The sequence below is a fragment of the Epinephelus fuscoguttatus genome, linkage group LG13 (genome assembly GCF_011397635.1).
Source record: "Epinephelus fuscoguttatus linkage group LG13, E.fuscoguttatus.final_Chr_v1".
Taxonomy (NCBI): domain Eukaryota; kingdom Metazoa; phylum Chordata; class Actinopteri; order Perciformes; family Serranidae; genus Epinephelus; species Epinephelus fuscoguttatus.
The window spans coordinates 365,524-389,075 of record NC_064764.1 but is presented as its reverse complement, the minus strand read 5'-3'; the positions used below and the strand labels follow the sequence as shown (position 1 = coordinate 389,075).

Genomic DNA, 23,552 nt, shown 5'->3' with positions numbered 1-23,552 from the left:
GGTATAGGAAGAGCAGCAAAGACACCAGTGTCCATCATCCTCAGATAACCGAGTCTGACCTGCAGATGATCCGAAATTCAGCCATCCTGTCTCCCGACACTCCTGCTGGCCTGGTGAGGAAGGTCTGGTTTGATATCCAGCTTTGCTTTGCACGGAGGGGCCGAGAAGGCATGATGAGGATGGTGTGGAATATATTAGCCTGGCGCACAATCCAGAGACCAAAAACCATAAAGATCCCACCACCTCGAACAAGGAAAATCTGAGAGGTTTCATGTTTGCCCTGCCTGGGAATTCCTTGTGTCCGGTTCAAAGTTTTAAGAGCTACATCTCCAGATGTCCAGACAACGCCAAGGCCTTCTATCTCCACCCAAGGCGCATCCTGGACACGTAGCTTAATTCCACTCTAGGAGCCGATGGGGGTGAATTACCTCGGGAATATGCTCAAAATGATCTGTGAAGAGGTGAGATATTTGGGCACACACTAAAGCTGATAAAATCATCAATAATTTCTCTTCCCCAAATTATTTATTCAAGTTAATTTCTTTTTTCTTTTTTCAGGGTCTCTCCACACCCCTCTTCCGGATCTACACAAACCACAGCCTGCGGAGCACTGCTGTGAGTCGGCTCTCCGACGCGGGGCTAGAGGGTCGCCAGATTATGTCTGTGACAGGTCACCGGTGTGAGACCAGCCTCAAATCCTACTGGGTCCCGTCCGTATCGGAGAGGAAGACATGGAGCCAGATCTTGTCCTGTCATACCGCCACAAGCACCGTGACGCATCGCCAATCAGTTCATCAGCCCACCAATAAACCAAACGTGCCTATTTCGTTCATAAATTGCACCATTAACGGGAACATGAAATTTCATTTAAATGCTTGTTGATAATTTGCTCATAGCTTCACTGCATGAAAAAACGAAATGAAGCCTATTTTTTTGTCTGATTATTCTAAATTGTTACTAATAGCCTAGTTTATTTTGTGTGTGCTGGTTGAAGGCACGAATTGTTTCAAATTGTTAGCCTATTAAGCCTATTTATTTATTTATTGGTGACTGAAGGCTAAACCTATTCCAAATTGTTAATACACTACTTATTTATTGCTTGTCGAAGGGTTACATTACACTTACATTACATTTTGTTATCTTTTATAGCCTACTTTATTTGAAATAGAAATGAACCAATTAAATTGATATTTATTGCTTGTTACATTTTGTTATCTGCTTTATTTGAAATAGAAATGAGCCAATTAAATTGATGAATTAACGAACCAATAAATGATCACCTATTTAGTAGCTGTGTCTCTTATTTAACCTAATCAATTTAGCAAATGTCTATCATTGCCTGGTAATCTGATGGCCTATCTGCACACTGGGTCACGACTCACTACTTGGTCCGATCTTTTGGCTTTGTTAAAGTGATTGAGCCTCATCCCGTCCTACTGTGACTACTGTAACTGGCATGGTTGTAAAAGGGACTAGTTTATTCTTTGTCATGACAATGGTAACCTCTTGCTTTAAAAACTTTCGATTTTGAATACAAAATTTTCACCAAAAGTTGTTGAATCCTTTTATTCTTTTATTCTTGGCAAATGACCATGGTGTAAGCGGGTTAATCCACTAGTAGGTGTGTTCCAAACGGTTTTAATGCACTTCGCGGAGGCAATTATCCTCCGCTGCGCGTCGGGTAATTCTTCGCCCCCACGTCGTGCATTAAAACCGTTTGGAACACATCTACTGGTGGATTAACCCTTATATATATATATATATATATACATTTTTTTCAAATAAAGCATTACAGTGTTTACTGATGTATATGGCAGTTTTACATACTTTTTTTGTTGCAGGCTGAGAGCTTAAAGTGTTTAACATTATCATTCCAAATGTTATTACAATTTCTCCTGTGGGGAACATATATATATGGCTGAACCACATTTATGGCATTCCATCTCACAGTTGTTGAAATATTTCACTGTGGACCAAAGTCGTGGACCAGCCAACACTGCCCTCCCTTGAACCACATGACTAACGCTGCAAAAACCTCTCCAGAACATAACTACACCCCTTTAGACCCTCCTGTTTGTTTTGCAACCAGACCTGAATGCTTATCCAGGATTAGTAATGTTATAGGACAATATGTTCAGCTAGAGATTTACAGGTAAATCACTTAAACCCACATTCAATCTTCATCTTGTCGTAACAAAGTTGTTGCTCAGCTTAAGTGTGGCTGCTTTCTCCTTCTTATATATGATCAATCTGTGTGAGTGGGACTTACGCAACATATTGTGTGGTGAAGTTGACAGTGTGATTCTTTGCAGAACTCTGGTCCCAATCCCAGCTCAGTGTATAATTGGTGTTCAAGGTGATAATGGTCACATTCTCTGGTGGGGTCAGCTCTGCTCCCACTGAAACAAACAAGGGAGAAACCCACATGACAAAGCTGCAGATGTTGTGACAACAATATTTAATAATTAAATAGAATAATGCTTAATAATTACTGAGATTTATATAGGCTGCATTCAACAATTCTTGTCCTTGGATTAATCTTCTGATTATTATTTGACCCAACTGTAACGTTACTCAAACCAAACAATTAATAGCTTAGAGAATATTTTTTCACTTCTTCATTAATATCACAATATAAAGGTGTGACTATTTAGTCATTACTCAGAATTTGGTTTTTATTACATCTAGGGATGGTTTGGATTTTTTTTTTACAGTGGGGTGGTATGGGGTACTTATCGAAGAAAGTCACCCAGAGTAGATGTTAGTTGTCATTCTCCTGTTTGGAGAAGCAGGCTGGTGTCGGACATGGATGCTAAGCTTCCCACTGCTGTGGATAGGGGCAGCAGTGAAACATATTTTACCCACTGGCAGCAGTGAAACATATTTTAGCCCACTGAAAAAAATCCCACATAAACAAAATCTCTGTCACTTGGTGTGTATGCTATATTGAGAGTATTTTCACTGCTTTAGCTCTTTGACAAACAGCCTGTTTCAACTGGGATGCCGTTAACGGCTTCAGTTCCTCATCTAAGCTGTCTTCAAAGCCACCAGAATCTATTGAGAAAAACAGTAATTTTAGCTCGCTGACTAAGGAAGCTGCTTATGTACCGCTACTTCGATCAGTTAGTTAATTTGTATTATTGTGCGACTTTAGTGAATTTGAGCTAACCCTTTTGAACACCAGTAAGTCACACAGTAACACAAACTAATTAACTGACCGAAGCAGCAGTAGACCAGCAGCTCCTACGTTTTGTGATGTTAAATCAGTTTTTCTCTGTGGAGTCTGGCTTTGAAGAGAACGGTATAAGAGTTTCATTTTCCAGTTGGAAATTGCTGTCAAACATTAAGGTGAAGCAATGAGAATACGTTCAATATAGTATAAAGTATACACTTAAAATGATATAGAATTTTTTTAGGTAGGACCCTTTTTAGGTGGCTAAAATACGTTGTTACAGACACCATCACAGCAGTACATTGCTTAGCTTCCGTGCAGCCTGTTCCTCCAAACTGGGTTTGTGCCCAGTTTGGACACCAAGTGTATGTGATACTGTCTATGGATAAGTACATCATATAACCTCACAAATCTGAACTATCCCTTTAAACGAAAGGTTGTCATTTTCAAAATGACATGATACAATTCATGTTTATGAGGAGAAGTCATTCATTTTTCTGACTATCTACAATCATTAATAACCAAATATGTGAGCTAGTGAAAGCTGTATGTTTTGTTTGAATTACCAAGATAGACATCCACTGACTAAAGATAAAATTATTATTTGAAAAGGTTACTATGTCCAAGACTGGCATTTATCTATATTTTTCTTGTGTAAACAAAATCTCATGAAAAGTCCAAAACCACAATAAATGTGTTAAGCAAGATTTATGGTTGTGCATAGACCCTATGCACGTCGCCTACGTCGTTGTGAGCATTTTTACTTCTGCGGTGGTGTGTCTGTGTCACTCTGCAGTTACACCTCCAAAACTCTAGTCGGCGGTGGAGGTTTCTGTTAAGTGCTGTTAAGTTTAGTTGATTCAAAACACACCCAAAACACACATTAAGTATGACTTAATAGAAACAATTTCAAACACAAATGCACAAATTGGCTTCACTATAAGGCCAGTAATATACCTGCTGCAAACAACGCGACCGCATCATGGCTGCCCTTGATTTGCGTTTGTTTGATGAGATCAGACCAGACGGAGTCACTGTCGGAGCAATGACGGAAACTTTTGAAGAGAGGCTGACAGACCTGGTGCAGAACTACCCGCATCTCTATGATGTTTCCACGCAGTTACATAGTGACATAGTTCTTCTTCCACATCAAGCATATCAAGGGCATCCATGTTTGTTCACAAAACCCACACAGTGCTGCAGCAAGTATATACACAGACACAGCGCATTGCGTACACGTATGTTCGATCAAGCGGCAAGTCTATTACGGCCCTAACTCACAGCACTCACCGACAAACACTTGTCTTTATCTGGATGCATTTTCCCCACCAACTGAAACTGAAACTGAAACTTGTACTACAAAAGCTTGAAATGAACGTTCAACTCATTGTTTTTTTTTTAAATTGAAAATATGTCACTGTCTTAATTTATTATGTATAATTTCTCTAGCAGCAAACACATTTAAAAGGAGACACTTGTCAAGTCTTTTTACACGCGCCGTCCATGGTGCTGAAATCCCCGCTGCAGCTGCCACTCTCTACTGACAGCAGACCGGGGGAGAAAAGAAAGACATTTCTTTGCTCTGTGCTTTCAGAAAATAACCAGGGTTAGGGTAAGAAAGACCAATGGTCTGTACAGCAGTCCCACTGTGTTTGCAGGGCATATCAGGCTGTGTGATTACGCACAAAGTTTGGTTTGACGCATTGGAGCAATTTCATAAAATTTCGGACATTTAACGTGATAAACTAATTTCAATTCAACATGATCATTTGCTTAGAGGATTCAGCTGAAGCATAATGAGTGTTATATGTCATTAAGATGAAGTATTTGCTTGTTTTGTGGTTAATTATGCACATAATCCATTTGACCCCATAATGAATGGGATTTTTATTCGTTCCTGCAGACAGAGGCAAAAGGATCAATGTGCAGCCTCCGTTTCCTTTGCGTCCGTCTCGTTCATTCAAACTTTGTAAACACGGTTGGGATTTGTAGGGGACATGTGTATGCTGCTCACTATAAAATGTGTTTACTAAAATGTGTTTACTAGCCTCATTTCTAGTCAAAACAAATCTCTTTACACTTAAAAAATACTTGTTTCAAGCAAATTTTCACTTGAAATAAGTATGAAAATCTCCCCATGGAGCAAGTTTTTTTTCCTTATTGCAAGAATAAATATTCTTGGTAAGATTTTGAGTTTTTGCAGTGTACATACACATACATACACATATGTACGTTTTTGACCATGTTGTGACTGTTTGAAGCAGGTCTTCATTCTTGCCGTTGTGGTCTGAGTCATGTTGGGAGTTAGTGCAGCTCACTGTTCAATAAACAATTGAACTTAACTTTTTTACCTGCCTATCTGTTTGACTGACAGTTTTATTCATTAGTAAGATAACACTGACTTGGCACGAAGTTGGTTCAATTTAGTAAAAAGCTTAGATGTAGTTGCATTAGTTACTTTCAGTTTGCTGTAGCTTAGCTTGCTACATTTCTGAGGGTAATAGCTTTGATGTAGTGAAGCTTCATTTAATATTAGAGTAACTAGTAGCTTAGCTCACTACACTTTCCAAGTAGCTTGCCCAACACTGCTCTACTCATATAAAGCCAGGGACAACAGCGACATTTAACAAAGGTAACGGCACTCAATTTGGCTCTATTATAACTCACAAGATTCACCGTCAAAACAACTGTCATACTAAACACGTATCCAAAATTCAAAATGCTAATGTTATTAGCGCCAGCCTATGGCATTTTACATTGTATAAATTAGCCTAGCGATATGAAGCCATGATAAATCCCTAAGTATAAATCCCTGAAGGATAAATTACACACAAGACTTAAAATGCTATTTTATTTCTGTGAAATACAAGTAAATACAAGCTTCATTTCCAATGATGGAAAAGGTGTCAGTATACAGACACAGACAGAAGGTCTGCATCACTGCCACGCGTAATTCTGGGGAGGTGCACGTCAAGCTACGGCGAAGGCTTTACGTCGACGTGGAGCCTACGCCATAGCTACGGCGTTGATTCAAAGCATAAGTATAAATGAACTTTTAGTCTCTCAATACTGTCTGACTGACTTTCTGACTGTGGCACTCAACCCCAAGCCCACTGGTTCTTCCTGAAGACAGAAATCTTTAAAAACAACTCATAAATTTCAAGTTTCATTTTTTAAAAAGGTTGAATAATTTCCTGAAACAGCTGGTCACTGCAGTTGTCAGCAAACATTACTCAAACAAGAGGAAATTGTGCATTTTTTGAGGTTTGTTGATGTTGGATTATTATACATATGCTGCTCCAGTGAGTATTTCAGGCAGGACGGTGTGTGTGTGGGTTGAGACTGTGTGTTCATGATAATGTCCTAATATGTTATTTAACAGTGTGGCTCATTGATGTGTTTATAGATTTGGTCAACAATGAAGTTCCCTTTCGGTCGGTACACTCGGTACAACACATTAGTATGGGGATTGCATCCTTGCGAGACCAACCTGAAGAAACTTTTTCAACACGCCTGTCAAGGCCAATAAGACTGTCGCAGGCAGGGGAAGTCCCGCCTTCCCTTGGGGCTATAAAATACCCTGCACGTCTCATTTCCTCAATCATATTGCACTTCACCTCGCATAACCTGAGTATTGCAGAACACTTGCTAGCGATTTAACTGTCCACAGGAGGTGAGCTCGCTCCCTACCCAGGGCGTCGCTATCAAGGCTGTTTCTGCGTTGCACTTAGCTTGCTAACTTGCCGCTCTCTCGTTTAGCCTGGCTAACGGTTATTTGTTTAGCGGTGCTAACAAATACCAGTTTTGACATGCGTGTTTACCTTGCTAACTAGTTATCCTTCTGCCGTTTAGCCTCGCTAACGATTATTTGTTCAGCCACGCTAACAAATTCACATTCCACGAAGTTTAGCTCCACCTAACGACTCGCCTGTTTAGCTTGCTAACTAGCAAAGCGGAATGGCTCCGGTAAAGAAACGGCACTCTTCTAGCGGGTCTAGCAAGGCTAGCTCGGCTAGGAAGTCCAAGTACTGTCCATGCCCGAGTGCTTGTGGTTTTTCCCTGTCGGAGACGGATACGCATGACGCCTGCCCAGTGTGTCTTGGCATGTTGCATGCGAAAGCGGCACTTGCTAACCCGGATTCCTGTGCGCACCTTCGCCGGCTCTGGAAATCGACCCTGGAGAGACGCGTAAATTTTATGTTGAAGGCGCTGGGAAAATCTGCCGCTCTCAGGGACCCCATGCTGTCTGAGGTCATCAAGTCACCCACAGAGTTGGAGCTTGATGGCCTGAGCTTCGAGTGCAGTGCGGGACAGTCCTGGGGGGACCAAATGGACGAGATACTCCCTACCACCGAGTACGTGGGCATGGAGGAGGACGCGGTTGATTTCACCGTCACGCTGGATAACGCGCTGCTGTGTGTCCCCTCCGATGATGAGCTCTCTCTAGCCGCTTTGGGCAGCTTCACGGAGGGTGAAGCGGAGGGAGAGGGCGAAGAGGATCTGATCACAGCCAGGTCCTTGGATCGGGAGATTTGCCAGCAGAACCGGACGGCACCACCCCAGCTTTGATTACGTACCATGGCTGGCTCCGCCTCCCCGCCAGCAGCAGACCCGACTCGCCAGTAACTATTTTCTCCCCCAGCAGCCGGCAACGGTGAGACACAAACTACCAGTCTTCCCCGGTTTTACACTTGAGCTTTCGCGGACCTGGGCGTCCCACAGGGCCCCGCTCTCCCTGCCTTTTTCCCAATTCCTGGACTTGGAGGGAATGGAGTCAGCCAGACTAACCAACATCCCTCCTATCGATGAAACGCTGGCAGTGCACCTGGCGCCGAAGCCCAGTTCAGCGGCCAGCAAGCCCACTCTCCCCAGCCGGCAGCGCAGATTCTCCGCCTCCCAACTAGAGAAAATATACCGCGCCCAGGGGCTAACCACTCGTGCGCTGAATACGGCTTCTATGCTGCAGGCATACCAGGCTGAGATGTTACGGGCGTTGCATGAAGCTCTGGTAAAGAAGGAGAACGCAGCCGGAGCGCTGGATGAGGTGCGCAGAACCACCTACTTCATTCTCCGTCTCTCCAGCACGGCAGCCATGGCCCTGGGGAAGGGCATGGCCAAGACAGTGGTAGCTCAGCGTCATCTGTGGCTAACGCTAACCAAGCTCCCCGAGACACAACGCTCTGAATTTCTCCACCAGGTGGCTGAACCCACCGGAGTGTTCGGACAGGCTCTGGATAAAATTCAGACTCGCTGTGACCAAAGGAAGAAGCAGGAGGAGGCTCTGCGAATGAGTATGCCCAGGCACGCGTACGCCCAGCCGCATCCACAGCCTCGCAGTGACCAGAGCTGGGATTTACGGCCTCAATGATTCCAGCTGTGCCTCTGGGCCTGCTATTGATGAGGAAATTCCAGTTCTGGGTGCATGCAAAACAATTATTCCCTGCCCACCGGAGCAGCGAGAGGGTGCGGATCACACCCACATGCATGGACGCTCTGCTCCCATGGAGAAACTCCGCGCGTCTGAGCAAAGGAGTGCCTCTTGGACGGGTCCTCTCGCGTGTTCTGGTCACCACAGATGCCTCAAAATGGGGCTGGGGAGGCAACTGCAGGAAAGTTCACGTGAACGGGTCCTGGACGGACGAGGAAAGGACATGGCACATCAATACACTGGAGTTATACGCTGTATTTCTGTCACTGAGGCATTTTTACAGGGCAGGTCTGCTGGCCGGCCACCATGTTCTGGTGCGCAGCGACAATGCGTGCGTAATTGCGCACATAAACAAACAGGGAGGGACATGCTCTCTCCCACTGCTCTCGCTCTCCCACAGTCTGCTTTCATGGAGCAACAGGCACCTGTTGTCTCTCAGAGCGACACACATCCCGGGAGTGTTGAACAGCGGAGCGGACATCCTCTCCAGGGGCTTTCCCTTGGCGAGCGAGTAGAGACTCCACCCGAAAATAGTGGAACAGATCTGGGAACGGTTCTGCAGGGCCTCTGTAGATCTCTTCGCCTCAAGAGAAAACACACATTGTCCCATGTTCTTCTTGCTACGGGACAGTAGCGCGCCTCTCGGGTTAGATGCGCTAGCCCATCAGTGGCTGCAGACGCTCCTGTATGCGTTTCCTCCGGTGGCTCTGATTCAGACCACACTGGAGCACGTGCGTCTAGAGGGATTAACTATGATCCTGATCGCTCCTCGCTGGCCCAGGAAGGCGTGGTTTGCAGAGATCGTGGCGCTGTTGAATGGGGAGCCCTGGTGCATCCCCGTGCGCAGAGACCTGCTGTCCCAGGCCCAGGGACAGATATGGCACCCACGGCCGGACATTTGGGGTCTGTGGGCCTGGCCCCTGAGAGGGAGAACCTGACGGCTGCAGGTTTACCAAATAATGTGATCAATACGATCCAAAGTGCCAGGGCGCCATCCACACAGGGACTGTATGTGCTCAAGTGGCGTGCTTTTGAGGCTGGGTGTGTGGAGAGACACATCTCTCCTTTTCAGAGCTCTGTGGTGGAGATTTTATCTTTTCTTCAGGAATCGTTAGAGAAAGGGCTTTCCTCCTCCACGATAAAAGTGGATCTTTCAGCCATTTCTGCCTGTCATGTGGGATTTCAAGGGAAGTCCCCTGGCTCTCATCACCTGGTGACGCGTTTCATGAAAGGTGTGCTTCGAAAGAGGCCGATGCGCAAAACCATGGTCCCTCAGTGGGACCTCACATTGGTTTTGGACGCGCTGTGTAACGCGCCTTTTGAGCCGCTGCAGTCTATCGGCATTGACATGCTTTCATATAAGACTGCACTCTTATTGGCCTTGTGTTCAGCAAAACACATAGGGGATTTACATGCTCTCTCTGTTCATCCGTCGTGCACGCAGACAATTTTATTGTCTGGATGTGACAGCAAAGGATGTCACTCAGTCTGTGCTGTCAGCAGGGAGGTGATGTAACTGACATCATGGTCGCTGCTGAGCTGGATCTTCTCAGTCGAGCTGCAGGGTGTCTCGGGGCGTGATGATAGGTCCCCGTACTAATGTGTAACACAAGTTAGCCCCTCACCGCCTTTCTCATTAGGCTCGGTGAAGTGCAGTTTAGATTGAGGAAATGAGACTGTGCAGGGTATTTTATAACCCCAAGGGAAGGCGGGACTTCCCCTGCCTGCGACAGTCTCATTGGCCTTGACAGGTGTGTTGAAAAAGTTTCTTCAGGTTGGTCTCGCGAGGACGCAATCCCCATACTAATGTGTTGTACCTTGTTTCCCTCCCTCAGGAAACATTGGTTATATTCATAACCTCCAGTTTTATGGCTCAGAGAGATAAGATATATCAGGTTTTTGATAGACATATTATACTTATTAGTATGAATTAGTTAATCATTGGTGGTTTGGGTCTGCACATGGCTGACAATAGTAAAAAATGTAGAATATCATCAGACATATCCTTTTACAAGTCTGTATGTTGAAGTTAATAAATTAGTGGCTTCAGGAGATGCACAGCATTGCTGTCAGTGTGACCCTCTGACAGAAAAACCTGAGATCACACTGTTGCCACAAACCACACAACACTGGAAGTGAGACTGGAAAAATTTAGCCTGAGCCTGAGAAAAACAACAGGTGTTTACGATGCTGACCCTTACACTTATAAATGGTATTAACCATTAGGGCTGCAACGATTAGTCGACTAATCAATGACCAATCGACTATACAAATAATCGGCGACTATTTTAGTAGTGGAATAATCGGTTTGAGTCATTTTTCATTTAAAAGTACTGTAAAAGTACCCCAAATACTCTTATTGCAGCTTCTTATGTTCAGATATTGGAAGCTTTACACACTCTCCCATGATGGTGAACTAAAATCCTTTGGCGTGAGTATGAAACAAGACATTAGATGACATAATTTTGGGGTTTGGGAGAGACAGACCCACATTTTTCAACATTTTAACACATTCTTCAATAAAATGATCAGTCGACTAATCGAAGAAATAATCGACAGATTAGTCGACAATGAAAATAATCGTTAGTTGCAGCCCTATTAACCATTTATCAAATGTTTATTTACTGTTCATAAATGCCAGTTAGTGGGACTTACAGTTCCTTAGGTTTTAGTTTAACTAACTGTGTATCTTGGGTATAACTTGTTTTAATTTGTCTTTTGTTTTTTAGAGAACCATTTGGAAACAGTAATTTAAAAATACAAATGTTGCCAGCTGGAATACCTATCCTTTGATGCTAAGAATCTAGTGAGTGCACACAATACCCAGAGAAAAAGACAAACAGAGAATATTAGTAAGGTCCATAAGAAAACCAAAAGAACAACATAAAGTATGCTAATTTGATCTGAGACTTAAGGGAAGAACCATTCTGGAAAGTTCAGCTAGATCTGGTTTACACAACACTGTGACCTCAAGAAAGAGGAACAAATCAAAGACACAAAGAATCACTATGAGTAACTGTTGCCCTTTAATACACCTGCGCATAGAGAGGAACTGTATTTCACCATCTGTACTGCAGGAACATTATAACTCAAAAGCAACACAGTAACACTTGTGGGCCCAAAAGGAGGAAACTTTTTTTTTTTTTTTTTTGGTCTCCTGCATGACTGAGCTAGTACTGTTCCGGTATGACAAAAACAGGAAATATTTGAGGAAGGAAAAAAGGGAGTTTGGGGAGGAGGTTGTGTGTGTCTAAGCTTGTTAGGTCTCTTATGAACTACTGCGGATTTTTGGCAAATGAGTTTACACATTTTCCTTACAGACCCAGTTCCTTTCACTCTTTTTCTTGTGAAGTTCTTTTTTATCTGTCTATCTCATACCAAATTCTCAGCCACAGTACGATCAAAATCACACATATTTCATTCCACCCTAAATCAAACATTAATGGTTTATTCCTCAGCCTTGACATGACTCAGAAACAGCCCCATAACATCTACAACACGGAAGTAACTCTGGACAATAAATAACATGTCTGAATGAGGCAAAATGCCTTCAACAGCACAAAGCTACATTTACACAGGCATCCTCAGTTGTCTGACTCATTAATATCGGAACCAACCAGGTCTGATTTTTTTTATGCCTACAGCATCATTCTGCATAACAGTTAGCTGCTTCTGTTGGGAGAGTGTGTAGTATGTGTGTAGTATGTTAAGAGAAGTGGCCCTTTGGAGCAATATGTGCATTTGTTATTGGGATAATAGGCTGTTGTAGAGATAGGCTTTCAGTCCACTAGCTCAGCAGCTATTGCTGGTAGCTCTGTGGAGAGGGAGTCGTGGGTGCGACTGCGAGAGGGGTTGTGATGTAGAGGGTTTCACGGAGGAACCTCCAACCTTAGGACAGTGATACTCAACTTGTGGCTCATGGGCAAAATGTGGCCCGCAAAAGGTTGCCAGGTGGCCCGCCGTCCATTTTCTAATTCAGGATGAAAATAAATAAATTCGCACTGGAAATCTTTTTTGAACTTTTAATGGAAATAAGGTGCCAGATTACAGTAAGAAAAAGCAGCAAAATAGAGCTTGTTCATGAAAAAAATGCCAGAGGAGGATCCCTGTGACCCTATGGCAAAGGTCTGGGCTAATTATTGACATATCAAGAATTACTGTTTATTAAGTTTGCAAAAGTGGCCCCCCAGAAAAGCAAGTTGAGTATGTCCTAGGATGTCCAGGGCAACATTCCCATATCTCTGTCTGCACCTCATGACAACACTGTCATGGCATGTAGGCAACTCAGGTAGTCAGACTCTATTGGCTGGTGAATAAGGCAGCCTACAGCAGCAGTGATATGGCTATGGCAGCCCTCTGTATTTTCAAAGGACTGCTGTGACACTGAATGTTGAGTGATTTGTGCCCATGTAGAAAAACCATGGATGTATGGGAAAAATACGTAAGTAGCCTAAGTGAGTCTAATACCAAGTTTTATAATTGGTGGTAGCATTAGAAAAACCCGTGGTTAGTGTTGAAAACAAAAGGTTACTAAAATCCCTGATGGCGGCCCCTCATTGATCTGTCCTAGACTGTGAGCAACAGCATTAGAATGCAGATGTCCACTGATAAATCTGTTTGGCTGATTAATCTGCGCCAACAGGACTTTTTACAATTTATATGTTGGTGGTAACTTGGTTCAATCAGTGGCTGACGGCACAACCTCCACCAGTCACGCAGGGCCACATCCCCAACTGGAGCTGAGGAGAGGAGGGTTGTGTTAATGATCAGTGGGTTCAGCTCCAGAGAAAGTAGCTCCCTTCTGCTGTGTGACTGTGTCTCAACAACAATAGCAACAGCGAGGAAAGTGTAATAGTGCTACCACGCCAGAGTGAAAGTCTGTGAGTCTGTGAATGAGTAACTGCAGCCACTTTTCCTTTGGGGAGATAATTTGCAGTTGAAAAGGGTAATAAATCGGAATATATTTTATTGCAATACTCAGCATATCACAACATGTTTAAATAGCAATAATATTGCATCATGACTTATGTATAGTGATGATATTGTACCGTGGGGTCTCTGGTGATTCCCACCCCTACAAATTACTCCACTCTAAAGTAGCTTATTACAAAAGACATTTTCATTTTTTTCTGTCCTTTTAAACAACAATACAGAAGATCCTCGGACTGGGTATCGGCGCCAATCACGTTATTTTTACAAAATCAGAATTGGTAATAAAAGATCGGAGGAATCAAATCAACAAAAATGGCCAGGTTTTTCATCTATGTTGTTCATTGTTGGCTCCGCTTTCCAATGTATAAAGTGTGGCGATCTTGTATATTTTATAAATATATATTTTTTTATAAGACAGTGGTTATCAGCTGATGGTTTGCTCACCTCCAGACACACCCACTGGTGCTATCGGCCAGTGGGATGCCTCAATCAGCTGAGCCCAGGTAGACCGACCCCTACATTATGCCACTCCTGGCAGTATGGCGAGAGACGCCGGCAAGTGAGAAATCAGCCAGAAGTCCTCTGCGTATTCAGCCTACCACGGCACTTTACACCGCTCAAAGTCCGGGAAATAGGTGTGTTTCCCTGTGGAATATCATCCATCCGGCCACCGACCTCACCTCAGACTCCCCGCCACGGATATCAAGGGATCCTACAGAGCCTCCAAGCCTGAAATAACGCCAGAGCGTTACAGCATTCACCCACGGTCCTGTGAGTTGGCAAAAGCTGGGGGTTACTTTTTGTTTCATTATTCCTTATCTGGAACCTTCGGGCCAGGTTGATTTATTGTTTTGAAACCGAACTGAGTCAGAGCAAACAGTGGATTTTCTTTACTTCCTTGTTTACGAGAAAACCTGGGGTGGAGTTTTCTTTTGTTTAGCGAACTGTGTGGATTGAACTGAATTGAACTGTGTTCAATTTCAATGTTATTTGGAAATCCCGGAGGGGATTTTTTTGTTTGAACTGGATTGAACTGACTCAACGGAACAGGACATTTCTTTTCTTTGGTGAAAAAAATATATACTTTCTTGAAACTGATTACAGTTGTATTTGTATTTTTGAAAATTGAGTATAATTCTTTTGTTGTACAGAAACCAGGTAAAAACAATTTAATTTTGGTGTTAAGGGACCCGTTTTACGGGTTTTATGGTTTCTTTGTGGGGTTTGGCTGAGTAAAAGAAAAATATTTGTTTCATGTGTCAAACCGCTACAAAAGATATAGGCCTATTTTGTCTGTTGAAGACAAGAAGACTCCAAAAACTCTCCAGCTAATTCAGAATGCAGCAGCACGTGTACTAACAGGAACTAAGAAACGCGATCATATCTCTCCTGTTTTAGCTTCTCTGCACTGGCTCCCTGTAAAATCCAGAATTGAATTTTTATAAGACAGTGGTTATCAGCTCTAAATGGTTTGCTCCATCATATCTTAGACCCACTGGTGCTATATGCCTCAGAACAGCTGAGCCCAGGTTACCGTGGTCCCTAAAGTCTCCTGGCAGATCAGGAGCCAGAGCATAGCTATCAGCCTCCTCCTGTGGAATCATCAGCCTACGGTCCGGGAGGCAGACACCGCTCCACATTTAAGACTAGACTTAAGACTTTCCTCTTTGAATATCATCCATAGTTAGGGCTGGCTCAGGCTTGCCACGGATATCAAGCCTACAGAGCCTTAAGGCCTGACTTAGCCTAGTCTGCCGGAGCATAATACACGGTCTGTGAGTTCCTCTCTCTCTCTCTCTCGTATCCTATTACTGCATCTAGCTAACCTTGCCATTCTGGATGTCACTAAACTTCTTCTCCGGAGCCTTTGTGCTCCACTGTCTCTCAGATTAACTCATATCACAGCGGTGCCTGGACAGCGTGACGTGTGTGGTTGTGCTGCTGCCGTGGTCCCGCCAGATGCCTCCTGCTGCTGCTGCCATCATTAGTCATTAGTCATACTTCTTCTGTTATTATACACATATGATTATTGTCACACATGTATACTGACAGGTATTAATACATACTTTCAACATATTGTACAGCAGTAACCAGAACTATAACTATAATATTATTAATTCGATTACTCTCTCTCTCTCTCTCTCTCTCTCTCTCCCTGTGTCATATGGATTACTGTTAATTTATCATGTTGATCTGTTCTGTACGACATCTATTGCACGTCTGTCCGTCCTGGAAGAGGGATCCCTCCTCAGTTGCTCTTCCTGAGGTTTCTACCGTTTTTTTTCCCCCGTTAAAGGGGTTTTTTGGGGAGTTTTTCCTTATCCGCTGTGAGGGTCTTAAGGACAGAGGGATGTCGTATGCTGTAAAGCCCTGTGAGGCAAATTGTGATTTGTGATATTGGGCTTTATAAATAAAATTGATTGATTGATTGATTGAAGAAGATACTGAATTTGTTTACATTTTGTGCTGGTGAACCACCGATAAGCTTTTTGGATATTATTTAAATAAAAAACAAACCTTATGAGACAACTTGGATGCAATCTTTTTTTTTTTTTTCCTTAATGCTTTGCAAAGTATCGGATCGGACACGGTATTGGACTGGGTTTCAAAATAAAGGACTCGGTATCAGATCGGATGCAAAAAAAATGTGATCGGGACAAATACATGTGACAGAAATCTGTCCATCCCTGGTCACCGTAATGCATGGAGGCTCCATACACTAAGTCAAGGTAATGTCACTGAGTACCTGAGATTCTCAGGTTACCTCTGAGGAAAATTAATAGCTCAAAAAAAAAAAAAAAAAAAAAATTCTGCCCAGATTTTTGACAGTTGGTGAAATTTTCAGTTCGGTTATAAATTTATACATTTGTTTAGGTATTTATTACTTTAAAAGGAGCTATATGTAAGAAATCTAAAGCAAATAGTCGTAAAAACATCCTAATATGTCACAGAGACTAAGGAATAATGTTCATATAACATACTGATCTCACCGACAACAATAGTACAGCCAGAATATTCACATTTAAAAAAAAAAAGTACAATCTGCAAATCATGTTTATGTTTTCAATTTGTGTTTTGGCCTGTTGCACCACCCACCGCCGTCTACCAGTCACGCAGTCAGTAGAGTCTCAGCATCAGTTATAGTTACAACTGAGCTACAATGGCTGACGGTGCGACTAAACCCAAACGACCTCGTTATGATTCCCAAAACACCAAGACAAGACTCGAGGCAAAGCGAGGGTCTACTGTATATAGGAAATGCTTTTGAACGGTAAAGATGGTTGAAAGCGGAGAAGAATTTGAAATCGGATGTTGAAGTGGCTACTCTTCTCCTTGACAGGTAAGCTTTAGCTGGAGTTGGCTAACTAGCATCATAGCTAGACGGGGATGGACATTTCGAATACTTTCAACTGCTCTTCTTTTTCGATCGTACACTGTAGCATATGTGCAGGTGGGTCATCAACCAGACTGATTTTTTTGAAGATCAAGGACGTGGCGAACAAATCAGTCTCCAGCGTGCCTTGCATCTGTGTGCGTGTGTGTGTGTGTGGCCACATTCTTACATACGGCACCTTTAATTTGGTATTCAGTGAACAAGATTTATTTATCTATTTAGGAATGTATTACTTGCCTTGGATGTTCAGTTCAACAATTATCCCGTTTTAATAAAGTCAAGGACTGTTAACTTTCAACACTGTCAAATTTTTCCTACGGGGTGTGTGGAAGTGATATCAGTCGATTAATCGCCTATCGGCTTTTTCCTGTTCCAAATTATTGTTATTAATTCAACCTTCAAAATCTACCATCAATTGACCTCAATTAGAATGTTCTCAAAAGCTCCTTTGCCGTCACAGATACAGATTCCATTGCACTGAGTGTCACTGGACCTCAGGTTATCAAGGTGTGGCACACAAAATTTTTCCATTTTTAGGGACATTGCTATTAACAATAATAATAATAATAATAATAAAGTAATTTTCAAATAGAACTTTTTATGAAAACAAAAAAACCCCCGATGTGATCAATGTTGCTCTTTTCAGTGAAGGTTTATTTATCACACTCTTTCAGGCATACACAAAATCCTCAGCTAAACATGTGAATGAGCTTCGGTGCTTATACTACTATAATGCACCACTTTCTTATGCAGTGAAAAGTTCCTATCCAGACAAGTTTCAAAGCAATTGCATCAACATAACCATAGAGACTCACTAGAACTGAATTCCCACTTAGTAAGTGACCTGCACATGGTGCAAGAGGAGAGGGAGAGACCCCACCGCCTGATATCACACAGAATTGTCAACCTGTTTCCAGGATTTCCCATGCATTTGTTAATTGGGCTAGCGCACCAAAATTAAAACATCTGCTGCCACATTTTAATTTTCTATTTTCTGAGGAGTTCTGCCTGTGTTACCTTCACAGACAAGCAAAAACCTCAGAATTTACACTCAACACATAGATTCAAATTCTGTAGGAAACACTGTGTTACTTAAAGGAGTAAGCATTATTAACAAATGAAACCATCTTAGAGCAGTACAAGGAAACAATACAGGGTGGAAACTAAGTTTCACTTTAATTTTTGGCGGAGTTATTACATCAGAGTACCACTAAAAACAAAAGAAAACAAATGCCGCTGAAAAGCCAGCTCATTAAGTTAAGTCACATGATGTTTCTGAATAAAAACTTAAAAAGAAAAAAAAAGTTGAGGTATTGAGGCAAGTGTTTTTTTTTGTTTTTTTTTTACAACTACTCGCTCGTGTGCAAGCCATAAATTTTTGAGGGTTTTTTTGTTGTTTTTTTTTTTTTTTCATGTTGTAAAGCAAAGGAGTGAGTCCGCCGGTGTAGGCTAATGTGTGTGAGAGGGGAAGAGTCCCAGACAATGATTAGTTCACTGTGAGGATCACGTCATCTACACTCATCAGTAGGCTTGTTCGAGATGAACTGCGCCTCGCCTGGAAAGTGGACAAGAGCAGGCAGCTGCAGCAAGAGGCGGTAACAACAAGCTGCAGTCAGGTTGGAGGCTGAATTCAAATGTCCACCCTCTGGACCTGCAGGCTGTGGCCTCGCGGACTTCAGTTATACGTAGTGTGACGTATTTCCATCATCACGTAAAGTCTGCGAGGGCAGAGACTGCTATGGAATGCCGAATGGACCAAAACGTATAATTCGACGTCCACCTTAAGACGTCAAATTGTGTTACAACGTCAATTTTTAACGTCTTAAGATGTTTGGTCCGTTGCTATTGGTTGGCATCAACATACCCACCCCCTTTTGACGCAAAGGCTTCCATGCTCCACCTCCTTTTGACGTAGCGGCTGCATTGGGCTGTACATATGCCTTTGTTGTGGTCATGTGGTCTCTTGGTAGAGGATACATTTTGCCTACGTACCTGTGATGTGTCTTATGATTAGTATTTGGGACAGTCCATTTCTATGAGGTTGGTGTGTCCGTAATTTTGAACTCTGGTGTCTCCGTTTTCAGTCTTTTCTGTTGCGTCCAGTTTTAAAATTAGGAGAAGAGAATTGGAGGATTATGCTGGCAGCTTGAGCTGTCACTGTCACTGTAGCCTAAATGCCGATAGGTAGGCCTAGTCTATTAGAACATTTCAGTAGCCTAATATTATTTCTTATTAACCTCAATTCAAAGGCTACAAGCTAGGTTGAGTGGGGACTTGTTTTCTCTCTTGCAAAGATTCTTGTATTTACGCCCTCAGAAGGGTCACCCCCTCAGAAATAGACGAAGTGGTAGCACCCAATTAAATTGACTTTTTTTTTTCTCTCTTTTCCCTGTCTGCATTGGTCTTCGTAGCTTAGTGCCACAAAAGGGCGTAAGCTTCTTATGAAGATTTTTGCACTGTTAATCTTGCAGTCAAGTATTTTATACCCATACTGTGCGTGGTTGTGACCGTCACCCACCCTCCCTGGAGACTAGCCTATCAGCCTTTATTGGAAAAACTTCCTAATATGAGCCAGAGAGGGCCGTGATACACCAAAGTGTGTCAAGGGGAAAGTAAGGAACAAGCAGGGAGGATTGAGAGGCAGGTGCTTAAGTCCTGAGTTATATAACGACAGTGCATGCAGAGAAGAAGGAGGAAACAAACAAACAAACCAACAAACAAACAAACAAAAAAACAGAGGAGAAACAGGCAGTGTAGCTGATGTATTGTGGCCTTGAGGTGGTTGTGCTCCATACAGATTATCAAAAATAAACATATACATGTCTACTATACTGTACTGAAAAACAAAAACAAAAGAGAAGTCTATACTGAACACCAAAAATGTGAGAGTCCTGGTGGAGGAGGAAAGCCTGATTGTGGAGAACAGTTGCCAGCGCAGTGTGGTAGGTTCGAGAAGCAAGTGGGCCCCTTTTAAGTGATCCCATCGGTTCTTTGCGATGCGTCACGGAGCTGAAGTATCGAACATGCATGTGTGTATTTGAACCCTCCCAATGTGTTTATGAAAACCATCACCAGGGTCCAGGGCCAGCCCTGCGGGGGAAAGCGGGCGGTATGGAACCCCAAGACCGCAGGAGCGCCCAGACCCCACGCCTAGGGAGCCACAGAGGCCGCAGGACACCATGCAGGCCCAAGGACCCGGGGCGGCAATGGCCAACACCCCCAGAGAGCCAGAGACACACCCCAGACGGGCGGGGCAGGAGGGCACGGACGACGAGCCCCACCCAGCCCCCCCGAACCCCGACGAGTAGGAGCACAGGCCAACCCGCAACCCTGCCAGTACCCCCCCAGACCGCCCCAGACCCAAAGCCGGATCCCCAGCCCATCTGACCCGCCCCCCACCGCTGGCCGCACACCAACGGACAGGCCCATACTGTGCAGCACCAGAACACCCCCGGCGGGCAGCACCCAGCCCCCACACCAGGCCCCTGCACCACCAGAGGCAGAAACAGCCCCCCAAAGGGGACCGGCCACGTCGCCCCAGGCCCAGGGAGCACGAGGAGACCCCGCCACCCCCAGGCACACAGGGCCAGCAGTCCAGACGCACCCGCCCCCCAGGGGAAACCGCCCGGCCCCACGATCCCCCACAGAGCCAGGGAGCAGGCCCGGATTCAAGGGAGAGAAGGTGCACCTAACACGTGCTTAAGACCTTGAATTCTGATGAACCGCTGTGGTATATTGTGGTGAGAGAGATAGAGGGATTAGGGGTTACATCATTAACAGAAACACGTTACATATTACACAACAGTCTATCTTGAGTTGTAATATTTATATGTACAGGTGGCATATGCGCACAGGCTGAGTGGCACTATACAGACAGGTTTAGTGAGTGGATAAATGGTGATCATTTTTCTGTAAAGTATGTTAATTGGTTTCTGTGGCCAGCAGATATTTTCTCCAGCGAAATATGTTCTGCAAGGAGATTCAGCCAATGGTTGATGTTGAGGGTCTGTTTATCTTTCCAATTGACTAGGATTGTTTTCTTGGCGATGGCGAGAGCTACAAGAAGAGAATTGCAGTGGCTGTTTGGGAGGTCAATTGTCATCAGGTCACCAATTAAGCACAGGTTGGGAGATAATGGGATACTGCAGTCCAAAATGGAGGAGAGTTTTTGAATGACTGTTGACCAAAAGTGCTGGACGGGTGAACATAACCAGAGTGCATGAAAGTAGGTGTCTGCAGTGTTCTGAGTACACTGAGTGCATATGTCAGATTGACTAAAACCCATTCTATTCATCTTTTGTTGTGTGATGTGTGTTCTGTGGAGTACTTTAAATTGGATAAGTTGTATATTTGTGTGTCTTGTCATCTTGAATGTATTTTTGCATATCTGAGTCCAGAAGTCAGGGTCTGGTGATACACCCAGCTCTTTTTCCCATTTTAAAATTGGTAAATGTATAGAACTGGTCTCTGACAGTAATTTATAAATCTTAGAAAGGTTCTTCTTATTTCTCGGAGAAAGCTTTGTAATATGTTTGGCAAATTCTGGTGGCTGCAGAGTGTTCTGAGGCGCTGGAATTCTCCTCTTGATTGTTTTTATCAATTGTAAATACTGTAGAAAATTTCCATTTCTTATTTCAAAAGTTTGAAATAAATTTGTGTATGACATAAGTATATTGTCTTGGAAAAGGTGGTGGAGATGAGTTGCTCCCTTCATCTCCCATGTGCTAAAATGGAGAGGTCTTTTGTTAATTTCAAAAACCGTGTTGTGCCAAATTGGAGAGAGCAAGCAAGGTTCTATCTGAGAGTTTGTGATTTCTAGTGTTTTCCACCAGGCTGACAAGGTGGAAGCAATCATTGGGTTCTTAAAACAGTTATGACGTCTGAGTGTAGTGGTGATAAACGGGAGGTCAGAGAGTTTTATATTGTTGCAGTCCGCCTGTTCTAGTTCAAGCCAGGAGTTGTAGTCTTCGTTAGGATATAACCATTTGGATAGGCATTGCAGCTGGTTAGCTAAATAGTAATGTTTAAAGTTAGGAGCGTCCAATCCCCCTTCCAATTTGTTTTTCTGAAGGGTGCTTAGGCTAATTTTTGCTGTTTTGTTCTTTGAGTAGAATTTTATAATTGCAGAATCTAATGACAGGAACCATTTCGATGTGGGTGTGAATGGAATCATGGAAAAAAAATAGTTAATTTGGGGTAGAATTTTCATTTTTACTGTGGCTATTCATCCCAGGAGGGAGATGGGAAGATTATTCCAACGCTTCAGTTCACCACAGATCTTATCTAGCAGCGGGCTAAAGTTCAGGTGGACCAAGTCTGATAGTTTGGATGAAATATTTATGCCAAGATATCTTATGTTGCCCACAGGGAGAGAAAATTTTTGGTCTGCAGGATTCCAAGAGTTCTCCGTTATTGGCAGTATTGTCGACTTGGACCAGTTGATGGAGTAGTCCGAAAGTTTAGAAAAATTTGTTGAGATTAAATACTTCATGTAAAGACGATTTCGGTTCTTGTACATAAAGTAAAATGTCGTCGGCATATAGATTAATTTTGTGCTCTGAATTGGCAGAATGGATACCTATGATCTTGCTGTGCCGATGGACTGCCATAGCCAGTGGTTCAATGAATATTGCAAACAGTAGAGGTGAGAGTGGGCACCCTTGTCTTGTTCCTCTCTGCAAAGTGAAGCTTTGAGATGTGATCCCGTTGGTGGTGACTCTGGCCTTAGAGGAATTATATAAGGCTGATACCCACTGGATAAATGACTCTCCGAAGCCAAATCCACTCAGGGTGGCAAATAGGAAGGACCAGTTGACCTTGTTGAAGGCTTTTTCTGCATCAAGTGACAGAATAATTGCTTTTGTGTTAACGCGTTGTACTTTACTTATCAGATTAAGAACACTTCTGACGTTATTACTTGAGTGTCTGCCATTAATGAATCCCGTTTGATCATTATGAATTATTGATGCGATTATTTTCTCCAGCCTAGAAGCAAGTGCCTTTGAGATAATTTTGATATCACTGTTGATTAGTGATAGAGGACGATAGCTAGAAGGAAGTGTGGGGTCTCTGTCTGGCTTTAGTAATAATTTGATTGCTGCTGTATTCATGTGAGGTCTTATACCTCAGTTCTTTTTGATCTCTGTCACTGTCCTGAAGAAAAGTGGTGCTAATATTGTCCAGAAATGTTTTATAAATTCGGCAGGAAAGCCGTCTGGACCTGGAGCCTTACCTGTTGGCATTTTGTCTAATGCGCTCTGTAGGTCATTAATAGTCAGGGGAGCGTCTAAGATATTTCTGTGTTCCGTGGATAATTGAGGTAAATTTAGGTTATCGAGAAAAGCCTGAAAATCTTCTGGGTTTGGATTATTTACTGTTGAATGTAAGTTATGGTAGAAAAAATAGAAAATCTGATTAATCTTCTGGGGAGATTGTGTGTAATTTCAGGACGGCCCCTGGATTGTTGGTATCAGAGATTTTTCTTTATTGTGTTGGAGCTGATTAGCCAAAAAATTTCCTGATTTGTTACTGTGTTCAAAGTTATTATATCTTAGTTGCTGTATGATAAATTCAGTTTTCTTCGATAGAATATTGTCCAGTTGCGATTTTGTACACTGTAATTGGGT

General features: G+C 43.1%; 1 protein-coding gene across 1 annotated transcript in view; it reads right to left on the bottom strand.

Annotated features, from left to right (window-relative positions):
• The window catches only part of il10rb (interleukin 10 receptor, beta), a 54,734-nt gene that overhangs the window by 17,377 nt on the left and 13,805 nt on the right, over positions 1 to 23,552 (bottom strand). Inside the window, exon 2 of the mRNA XM_049594867.1 lies at positions 2,270 to 2,399. Within this exon, the coding sequence (XP_049450824.1) occupies positions 2,270 to 2,399 (130 nt within the window). The remainder of the gene's footprint in view (positions 1 to 2,269; positions 2,400 to 23,552) is intronic.